At 35.4% G+C, this 11683-nt stretch overlaps 1 protein-coding gene, 1 long non-coding RNA gene and 1 pseudogene across 2 annotated transcripts; all 3 read left to right on the top strand.

Moving 5' to 3' along the window:
* Nucleotides 1-1582: 1582 nt before the first annotated feature.
* On the top strand, nucleotides 1583-4320 carry LOC133792033 (glutamate-1-semialdehyde 2,1-aminomutase, chloroplastic-like). The gene is made up of 3 exons (XM_062229944.1): nucleotides 1583-2139; nucleotides 3134-3307; nucleotides 4150-4320. The coding sequence occupies exons 1-3, from the start codon at nucleotides 2068-2070 to the stop codon at nucleotides 4318-4320; spliced, it is 417 nt and encodes a 138-aa protein (XP_062085928.1). The 5' UTR covers nucleotides 1583-2067.
* A 125-nt stretch (nucleotides 4321-4445) lies between these two features.
* Nucleotides 4446-5098, top strand: LOC133789814 (uncharacterized). Its single transcript, XR_009873720.1, has 3 exons — nucleotides 4446-4525; nucleotides 4682-4747; nucleotides 5023-5098. It is a non-coding gene; the product is annotated as an uncharacterized LOC133789814 (long non-coding RNA).
* Nucleotides 5099-5751: 653 nt separating this feature from the next.
* Nucleotides 5752-7623, top strand: LOC133792034 (3-epi-6-deoxocathasterone 23-monooxygenase CYP90D1-like; annotated as a pseudogene).
* Nucleotides 7624-11683: the final 4060 nt, after the last annotated feature.

The raw sequence follows: 11683 nt of genomic DNA on the forward strand, positions 1-11683 counted from the left end.
GTTCTAAGTGGTATTAATAGGCTAAGGTGAAAACCAATAAAAAGGAAAGGATATGTTTTATTTGATACATAAAACCATTCATGGGCCCACAAGACATTTACAAGTTATTTACAACTCAAAAAGGCCATTACTGTTCCAAAATTACAAACACGCCGTCCTAAGTGGCAAAAATAGGGTAAACTCCCTAGTTCCTCTGAGAACTCCTTGGCCATGGTGGTCAAGCGGCTGCATATGTACACATCACCTCCTAAGCTCTCCACTCAAGGCTGGGTGAGCTTTTCTTTCCATTTACCTGCACCACATAGTACCCATGAGCCAAAGCCCAGAAAGAAAACACAATGTTGTATAAAAACAATATCAAATGATTATCATTATAATCACACAGAGTTTACAACCCTTAAACAGATGAGTGAATATCACTTGAGGTTCTGATAAACCATATTGAGTGACTGACAAGCAAGTCGCTAAGTTAAACAGAATAGTGGCTGCTGGGTAAGCCACTAGCCTTAACAAATGAGAGACTGATGGGTAAGTCTCTAACTTAACAAGTGAGTGACTGATGGGTAAGCCACACAAGCGCTCATTATATTCATCGAACTTGAGGTCGGTCCGGCATTAATGCTCTTTGAGTCATTCAATGCAGAAAGTCGATTAGATCTAATCTTTGTTGGCTTGCATGGAACACGCTAAGGCCGCCCTAACTAATGAGTCAGTACTATGTGACCAGTGCCCAGTACCACTGCCGAACCTGACTAATAAGTCACAGCTTCATAGTTGACACTAGCACCTTTGCCAAATCTGACTAATGAGTCAGTACCACACACAAGTGAGCAAGATTTGCTAAGCATTCAATATTCAATCCATGTCCACATTTACACAATTAACATGCCTCAAGAATCATCATGCATGTCACATATGGGGTGCAGTTCTCTTACCTCTGGTTCGAGCGAGAAATAATAATAAGAACGACTCCTGAGAACGATCGACCTTTGCTTCCTTAGCAGCCACCTAATCACAACCAATTATAACCTTAATTAATGATAATCAACATGGATAGGGTTTTAACCTAAGCACCACTCTCGGGACCTCGAAACATGCCCACACGGTGAGTAGATTCGATCTCGGGCCTTAAGGATTGAAACCCCAAGTCAAAAACCCTTAAAAACACTCGAAACGGGACTTTGAAGGAATAGAGCAGTGCTATAGCGCTCAACCCCTAGTGCCCCAGCGCTATACTCAGAACCCCCAACATGCCCATCTGCCTCATGAGTAGAGCTGTAGCGCCCTAACACTACACCAAATACCCCTTTCCATAACACATGAATATAATACTAATAAAAAAGTATTATGCTAGAGTATTATTAGTGATTTGCGAAAACAAAAAAGAAAAACACGGAGGGAACGAAATTTTCTGGCGCTAAGTGAATTAATATAATGGTTCCTTTAGTCTCTTTTTTCCCCATTATTTTACTCATCATTCTCATTCTGTATCCTTTCAATCTTATAATATTATGTCATATGTTTTCTTGGTTAACTCTTTTTTTCTCTTCTTGTTTCCTGTCTCTCTGCCTTCTTCCTTCTTCCTTCTTCTGTTTCCTTTCCTTTCCTTTCCTTCTCCTTCTCCGTCATAGTCTTGGAAGACTCCAAGCTCTGACGCTCTAGTCATGGAGCATGCGACACCCTTGGGGATTGCTTCAGAGTGCGACGTTGAGGAACCGTCGGGTGTCATAGTTGTCTCATATCTGCAACTAATAAAGCTCTCAGGGGTGATGTCTTTCATGGAGTAGTTCAGGTGAGTCTTTCTTGGATTTAGAAAGTGATTTTGTCATTTTTCTTGTTTAGATTTTTTGGTACACGAGATGATTTGTTGCTCAGATTATTATATGCCCTTAACTTAATTTTACTGCAGGTGATTTTCCATTATTGTTTTCCATGAGCATTCCAATTGCTTCAATATTTGTTCTTAACATTCAATTTCCCTCCCTTTTCTTCCCTTCTCTATCACAGTCTTTGTAGACTCCAAGCTTCGGCACTTCGCAATCGCCTCGTCGTTTTTGCTGTGTTAAAATGGCTGTCTCACTCGACGAGAAGAAGAATTTTACTCTGAAAAAGTCAGAGGAGGCTTTCACTGCTGCTAAGGTATTTCTCTTTTGTCCAATGATGTTTATTTATTTATTTTTTTTTCGAATATAAATTGAGTTGAGTTTTAGTTTGACCGTGTCAAAGATTTGGTTTATTTGTATTGGTTTTTCCTTGACTTGGGGATATGGCCTTGTCACATTTTGATTGAGACGAAGGATTTTCTGGGTTTTATGAGATTCATATGATGGTACTGGCTTAAATTTTTCCTGGTTTTGTGAAGAATCAAGAGATGGATTTCAGTTTGGTATCTCCATTTTTGAGCTTCAATTCAGCTGTTATTTTGCAATGCGCCTAATTTTCATGGTGTCAGTGCAAGCAACCTTGGTTTTCTCATCTGAACAGTTTTAAATCTGCTTAAGCAAATTTGGTGCAGAGTTTAACTTGTTTAAGGCTTATCTTGAGCTGGAAAAAGTTGATGCGGCTCATATTTTTATTAACTTGGCAAATGCCTGAGATATCAATGTCTGCAAAACTTGGTTTGGTTTGAGGTTAAATATTGAAAACATTCGGTTTGTGTACAAATTTGATTATGTATCAGTTGGTACATTGTTGACCGGTAGCCGTATATATTGTTGTAGACTTGTACTGTGTTTCAAACCGTGCTCGTCTGTTAATTTTTTTTCCCTATAGCACAATCTTCATTGTTTTACAGCCTTTTATGAATCTGAAAACATGGCCATACTTGAACTTAAATTCGAGATTCAATGAGTGAAAATATAGCATGATTTTAGATGTAGTTTAGTGGTTCAATATTCCCAATTGCAATTCATTACAAATATAATCTATGTTTCCTTATGTTGTGACATGCCCAAATAATCTTGTTGAAGTGTTGGTTGCCTGTTTCTACTTGAAATATGCATATTTCAAACTAGTGGTAATACAGCTAGTAATTATATTTCAGTTCATTCTGTTTTGCTAGGGTCATATGAACTCTCAAATGTGAACTGTGTTTCAGACTCTCTAATTATTTACTCATGTTAACACCTATTAGGAGTTGATGTCTGGAGGTGTAAATTCCCCTGTTCGTGCTTTTAAATCTGTCGGTGGACAACCTATTGTCATTGATTCTGTCAAGGGCTCTCACATGCGGGATATTGATGGCAATGAGTACATTGATTATGTTGGTTCATGGGGACCTGCAATTATTGGAAATGCAGATGATGAGGTTCTATTCTTTCTTTGGAATCCAATACATATTTTGACAATTCTTAATCCATTATCTAGGTTTTCAGTCCTGATTTGATTAGCTTTCACTATGATTTATTTTGCAGTAGTGTTTTTAATTCAGAACTAGCAAAACAAGCAAGTTGATGACCCTGTATAACCATATTTATTCTCTTTTCTTCTTAAAGCTTCTTCTTTTGTAGTTACTTTATTTTCGTAGGCCAAAGAGTTCATTGGATTGGATTTATTTATGTGTATTCTGTGCGCAAACTGCTGATATATGTTCTAAGGATCAATTATGTGTTGTGTACTGTTTTGAGAGTTAGTTATATTTATTGGATTGAATCTATTGTTGTGTGTTGTTAGCATATGGGATATAGGATAGTAGTGGCTGTGGAATTATTTTGTAACTTTGAGAATTCTTTAGAATTCACTGGGAGGCTTAAGGGATCCTCGAAAAGTTAATCTTTGCTCAATTTGATGCGAAACTTTTAGAAAATCAAAGAAATCTTTTGTTAGAGCTTTTCGGTTTGTTTAATGGCAGAGGGTGAGGCAATGGCTTTTGAGTTGGGCATTTTGAAAGAATTGATCTCTTTTTGCTCCCAAATTCTCAATATTGCAATGGTTTTGAATCTCGATCATATGCCAAGTGGCACTTTTTGTTTTGATTTTATGTATAATGAATTGGTAGTTTATTTAATCTCTGCCATCATAATGATTTTATACCGTTAAAAGAGTATACTATTTTCAGTTCTAAGGTCTTACCAAAATCAACTTAAATTGAAAGAATGATCATTAATACTCCATGATAAAATTTATGTGTATATATCTTTACTTTTGCAGAACAATATATTCACAGCTAGATCAACTTCTATCAGAGAGAAAATTTATGTTCACAAGTTTATGGATTCAATTCAAGAGATGGAAGTCACACTTGGAAAAGCTATAAGATTGGGACGATATTCAATATGCAAAGCGGTGTTATATCCTCCTTGGAAGGCATTGGGGGCATAACTTCAGGCTGAGGGCAACCACGATTCATCAATAACTAACGTAAGTTTTGCTATCTTGGTTGACACCTTTTGCCAAAACATGCTTTTCACTTTCAATTTATGACAATTTTAATGTCTCTATGATGCAGGGAGGTTCTTCAAAAAGGCAGGAAGAAGATAGTTTTCTCAACATGAAACAAGCAATGTTCTGAGGGCTCTAAGGACAGGTACATGAGAAAAAAAAAGAAACAGTCTTATCATTCAGGGCATTGATTGATCTACCAAATCTATGACTTTTTTTTTTTATTGAAGTATGTGATGATCTTCTTATTTTGTTTAGTTTTATTCTCTCTATTTATGATTTGCTTATTTCCATGTTCTAGCTTCACCATTCTTTCACCAACTAACCAATCCATATTTGTTCCAAGTCTGGCTTACCACAATCCCAGGTTTGTTTTACGTCTTTGAATATTATTCAATTTTTATAAAAATATTTACTTATAATAGTATGGTAGGACCTGTCGTAATTTGAGATTATTTTACGTCTCTAAATATGGTTTTTCTTCTTCTTTTCTTTTCAATTAAAGCTTAAGATCAAGTGCACATTTTTCTTCTATATGAGGTATTATAATATGAACTCAGTCCAATTTTTTGCATATTATTTTCAATATATATAGTTTGTTATGGTTGATATTCTTATTCATTGCTCACTTTGTTTTGATAGGCTTTATGCACACTGAAAATCTGAGACTGGAATTGTTTAGAATTCTATATTTCTGAAAGAAGCTCTTGATTCCCAATTATGATTTCAGATGATTTCAGATGATGATGATGTGGCACAGCTGCAAAGAAAGCCTCTGTTTTGGAAGACTGACTGGAGTTTCATTAAATGCCCAGTTTCCAAAAGTTTTATGCTCTACTAAATTCTTCAAGTGTGTTTAATTACTATTTACAGTTTGCGTTCACACTGGTAAATCACTTCTTATGTGTTTTTCTATATGTATTTTTCTCTCTAATGATCAGGAAACTATAAATTATCTAATATGAGGGTCTTGTAACATTTTCTTGGAATACTTTATAAGATATCCAAATTATGCAAGATCTGTTAATTGTTGTGGATTATAAAATGTGTTATATGTGCATATATAGCCTTATACTTTATAGCTTTTATGGCTTTCATCATTACACAGAAAAAAAGCACATAATATAATACATATCATTGTACTGTCTTCTTTTGGAGAAATACAATACATTTTTTCACTGTATTATGATTTTGAAAGTTTGAATTCCATGTCCACATGCTGCATTATGATTTTAATCTTCACTGTCTTTCTTATTTTGTTACCAATTTCCTTTTCTTCTGTGTGTTTTTTTGCTTCAAAAATAATAAAAAAAATTATTCACTTTGTTTTGACAAGCCTTTTGTGTACTGAGAATCTAAGAGTGGAGTCATATGACTTTTGACAGGACATTGCCATCTCGATCAGAGCTTTTGTGCTCAGTTCTTGCTACAAATTTAGTCGGGTACGTTGAGTAATCGGCAACACTTGTTGAATATTATATATGACTTTTGTTTAAAGTTTTCAAGAACCAGTCTTTTAAAGTCAGCTGGAGTAGAAAAAATAGGTAGTTTGTTCAGCATATGCAAACGTGCTTCACTTATTATGATGTTCTTCTGTTAATTTGTTCTCTGTTTTTCTTATGTGAAAGGGGAAAGTTTTTCTTATATCCAGGATGCTATTAGTTCATAATTTCTGTTGGTACTTGCAGCTCTTTGGTTTAACTTGAACTTCTTTCTCTCATTATTCAGGGTCAAATTATAACAACTATTGGGTTTCTTAAAGAGGCTCCAAATGTCAATATCCATGGCTTCAACGTCTACCATAAAAATCATTTAATTCTTGTAAGTTTGGGATTAGTTATTATTTTAATTTAAGTACATGGTTTAACAAGTGTGCTTGTTTTCTGGTTAGGTATGGCAAGGTGTTTAAGTCCCACATATTTGGAAGTCCAGCTATAGTTTCAACAGATGCAGAAGTGAGTAAATTTATTCTGTAAAGTGATGCAAAGGTTTTTGTGCCTTCTTACCCAAAATCTCTGACTGAGTTGATGGGAAAGTCTTCTATTTTGCTTATCAATGGAAGCTTGCAAAGGAGAATCCATGGACTAGTGGGTGGCTTCTTTAAATCTCCACAGCTCAAGGCTCAAATCACCAGAGACATGTACAAGTATGTCCAAGAATATATGACAAATTGGAGCCATGACCGACCCATCTACATTCAGGATGAAACCAAAAATGTAAGCTCTCTTTCTCACACATCTTGATCTTGGGGAATGAGTTGTGAGGAATTTCTTTAATATTTGAAGTTTAGAAAGGAAAAATAAAAAATAAAGACTATTACTTGGTTCATCTGAGTTTAGTTTTTTTGGGAAGAGTTTGAAGTAGACACAGCAAAAAACAAAAGATGCCTTCTATCTTTAAAGTTTAAACCTTTGGCCTTTTTTGTGTGGTTAAGATATTTTTAGGGGGTGATTTATTTATATTCATAAATATTTATTTGTTTGGGGGGATAAAGAATCTCTCTGTGAAACAATGAAAGTAATAATTATTGATTTTTGAAATACCCCATCTCTGGCTTCTACTTAGGTTTGAAAATGATTTGCTAAATAGAAAAGGTGAACCAGTTGTTATGGGGTTCAGAATAAGTTTGTTTGAATAATTGTCTGTCAAAACAGACTCACAATTATTATGTTTAATGGTACTTTTTAAAAGTTAATAACACATATAAGACTAAACCCCCTTTTGGTCTCTCTCTCAGATTGCATTTCAAGTACTAGTTAAGGCATTGATTAATTTGGATCTTGGTGAGGAAATGGAGTCTCTAAGAAAACAATTTCAAGAATTCATTGCAGGCCTCATGTCATTACCAATAAACATTCCTGGAACTAGGCTTCACAGATCATTACAGGTAAGTTAGTTATTATTAATCTATTACTACTCACATCTTGCCTTATTTCATGATTACTAATTATGTTGGTACAAAATATTTTTCCTCTTCTCTTTTCAGGCAAAGAAAAAAATGGTGAAGCAAGTATAGAAAATTTTAGAAGCTAGGAAAAGTAGTAGTGGGATGATCACCAAAGAGGCTCCAAGAGATGTAATAGATGTTCTTCTAAATGACACAAGTGGTCAATTAACAGATGATCTAATAGTTGATAACATTATAGATATGATGATCCCAGGAGAGGATTCAGTTCCTGTTCTTTTGACTCTTGCAGTGAAATATCTCTCAGATTGTCCTGCTGTCCTACAACAGTTACTGGTATGAACCACTTAGTTTGTTGTTTCTCTTTATTGGATTGCTATAGGAATCAAATTATTATAATCATTCTACTTAGACTATTATTATCATTGTATTAGAAAATATGCCAACTTCATTTCATGATCATTATCATCCTTTCCTTTAGTGCTCTTTTAATAAAAAATGACTTGATTTGATTAAGCTGCATTAATCCTGTTTAGCCAGCCAGCTTTTTCTAATACTACTAGCTCTCTTTTTTGGAAATTTGTGACTTTCGAGTCCATTTTTTGGACCACTTTTAGTGTCTAGTTTTGTCGTTTCTGAAGTGGTTTCCTTCTCATTTGTGCCTTTTCATTGGAAATAGGTGACAATGCAAATGCTATATAATAATATAAGGTAGTTAAGATAAAATTGTGTTGGCTTGGTGTGATTATGTGTAAATTTCCCTGTCAATTTACTTCAGGAACTTTCATATCTTATAAAAATTATCTATACACATGCATACACACTTTCATATCTTACTAGGTTGCCAAGGACTTGTGTTCCTACCTAAACATCTTTAAAAAAATCCTCCTTGCTTCCCATTCTAGTTGGTATATTTCTGCTTTGATTTTCTAGTTGGGAATTGAGATCTCTTACTTTCATTATTTATGGAAATCCCATGCTTTTTGTATAGAGAAGCAATGCTAATATATATGTTTTTGCCTTGCTTTTTAACCTGTTTATGCTTTAGCCAGCCATGGGTAATGTTTCATGAGCAATTTTTTCTTCAAATAATGGCTGTGTCATGTTGTTTATGGTATATCTTAGTTTCTTGTTAATTATTTAATTATTTAGGTTTCTTCCTCCAGTAATGGATGTGAGATTCTAATAGTCTAGTATTGGTTATCTGAAAATCTCATCTTCTCAAGCTTCAGATTTGTTTTAATTCATTTTGGTATCTTAGCAGTGATCACTGCAAGCATAACAGTTGTTATAGGTCCTTTCTTTCATTCTCTCTCTCTCTCTGACCATTTCTAAATGTTGATGTTTGTCTGTGTTGCTCTTATAGATATATTTGTTATCTTGATACATTTCACAAGCCTTATTTTAAGTTGCATGTTTTGTTGCTTCAGTCGTTGTTTTGCATGGTAGTACATCTTGCTATACCTTGCTGTTTTGTCAAGTTTTGGAGTTATTACAAATTTAATTTAAACTTTATATGCTTACAGGTGGAAACTAGCTTAAGTCTTATGTTCTTAATAATAAAAGGACTATTTTTTTTACAATGTGCAGGTATATTGAGATGATTTCTTTGGAGCAATTCTTGACAACATTTGTAGTTGAGGCCTTTAGAATGGAAGAATGTATTTCACTAAATTTTGTATACATTTCTTGTTTTATATTTAGTGATAAAGGAATTTGAATTGGGCATAAATTATGTTGTAATATGATTTCTTAAGCCTAGACTAGTAGACTAAATATTGTAATTACATTTGAGTAATTAATAAAAATCTATTTATGTTACCTTATTTGGCTTCAACTTTCATATTTGTTTTCCTAGTTTTGTGTAAGTAAAAAAATATTATGTTTCTCTAAGCTAATATAACACATGTGTTATACTAAAGTTTAGTATAACACAAAAAATGTGTTATACTAAACTATAGTATATCACAAAAACTGTGTTATACTAAAGTATAGTATAATACAAAAAAAGTGTTATAATAAAGTGTAGTATAACAAAATTTATAAGTATTGAAATGTGTTATATAATCGACTATAAATAACATAATTAAACACTTATCTATATTTTAAAATAACACAGAAAGTGTGTTATCGTTGACAGTATAATAACACATCTGTATAACATTGATAAAGTGTTATGTAAAGTACCCTGACCTACGATAACATAGTCGGTCTTAACACATCAAAAAGTGTTATGGTATGTTTTGATAACACATTTTCGGTGTTATTAAAAGCATTTTTTCTTGTAGTATAAGGTGGGCGCTATAGCGCTACCTCCAGCACTGAAATGCCCTGAAACGCTCTTCTTCATCTCCTTCGATTCCCACCTGATTCCAAAGCTTCCAAAACCCATTTTTGATGCCAAATGAACCCAAAAACCATCCTAACACACTCCAAACATCCCAACCATAGGAACCCTAGCCAAAACTCCCATCAAAACCAAAGTCTCAACCTAGAAATCATAGTTGGAAAACAAAGCTAAAACAGAGCAAACCAGGGAATTCTATGGTTAGAAACTTACCCAAAGCTCAGCTTATGAAGCCCTTCAATGGAGGAACACACTCCCAAACTCCCAAGGCTTTCTTCCCAAGCTTGAATCCTCAAGATTGATTAAAAAATCACAAAGAAAACTGAGAGGGAAATGGTACGGGAAAGCTCTCAAACGTGCTTTGTTTTTCTACCTCAACCTCAGCCAAAAATGGCTTATATCTATCCTAGGGGTGAAATGACCATTTTAGCCCTAGGTCAATTTAAAGTTTCTAAAGGCTCCCAAGGGCATATCTGGCATTTTCCACCTATCTCGTTAATCATAATTAACGCTCTCCAATTCCCGTTATTCCCGATAATCTCAAACACTAATGATTCACATCCTGTTACCCTTGAATACCCGGTAACACTCTAATCATTAAAATCACCCCGAGACTCAACCCGAGCCCGGTCTTAAACCTGTTGTGACTAGACCGCTAATCAACATTCCAAGATCGTCTCATGCTGAATGGCTCGAACAAACCCACATTATAATGTGGTCTCAACATATATCACCAACATGCATACAAATATACAATTTACCCTCAACGGGCCAAATTACCATCACACCCTTGTAATTAAAATATGGACTCACATGCATGCATTTAACATCATATTATAATATAATTCACATACACATGCATAATATCAATTAATGGCATAATTAAACAAGTATGGCCCTCCCGGCCTACTAATCTCGCCATTAAACCACATCGGAGAATTAAGGGCATTACAACTATCCCCTCCTTACTAAAACTTCGTCCTCGAAATTTACCTGAACAGCTCAGGATACTGACTCTGCACATCTGACTCCAGCTCCTAGGTCGCTTCCTTGACCTTGCTGTTCCTCCACAATACCTTAACCAAAGGTATCGTCTTATTCCTGAGGATCTTATCATTTCTGTTAAGTATCTGAACTGGCTGCTCCTCAAAGGAGAGATCTGGCTCAAGCTCCAGATCTTCATAACTCAGAATATGGCTCACATCAGATACATATTTCCGAAGAGCTGAAACATGAAATACATTATGCACGGCCGACAATGCCGGAGGCAAAACCAATCTGTAGGCCACTTGACCAATCCTCTCCAGGATTTCAAATGGACCTACAAATCTTGGGCTCAGCTTGCCTTTCTTCCCAAACCTTCTCACCCCTTTCGATGGTGAGACTCTAAGTAAGACATAGTCCCCCACTTGGAACTCCACGTTCCTGTGCTTGGGATTTGCATAGCTCTTCTGTCTACTCTGAGAAGTAAGCATTCTAGCTCTAATCTTCTCAATGGCCTCACTGGTCCTCTGAACTGCCTCAGGACCTAAGTATCTCCTTTCACCTGTCTCATCCCAATGAATGGGAGATCTGCACTTCCTACCATACAACATCTCATAAGGTGCAACTTCAATGGTAGACTAATAAATGTTATTGTAGGAGAACTCTATCAGAGGTAGATACTTACTCCAAGATCCACCAAAGTCCAGCACACACGCTCGCAGCATATCTTCCAATATCTGGATCGTCTTCTCAGATTTCCCATCTGTATGAGGATGATAAACAGTACTGAACTTCAATTGTGTCCCCATGGCTTCCTGCAAACTCCCCCAGAACTTGGAAGTAAAAGTAGGGTCCCGATCTGACATGATCGACCTAGGTGCACCATGGAGCTGCACGATCTCTCTCACATAGAGATCTGCATACTGGTCAACTGTATAAGTAGTCCTCACATGTAAGAAGTGAGCTGATTTGGTGTAGCGATCCACTATTACCCAAATAGAATCATGCTGACCAACAGTCCTGGGTAAGCCCACCACAAAATACATTGTGATGTCTTCCTACTTCCA

This window comes from Humulus lupulus, chromosome 7 (assembly GCF_963169125.1).
Source record: "Humulus lupulus chromosome 7, drHumLupu1.1, whole genome shotgun sequence".
In the NCBI taxonomy this organism is placed as follows: Eukaryota; Viridiplantae; Streptophyta; class Magnoliopsida; order Rosales; family Cannabaceae; genus Humulus; species Humulus lupulus.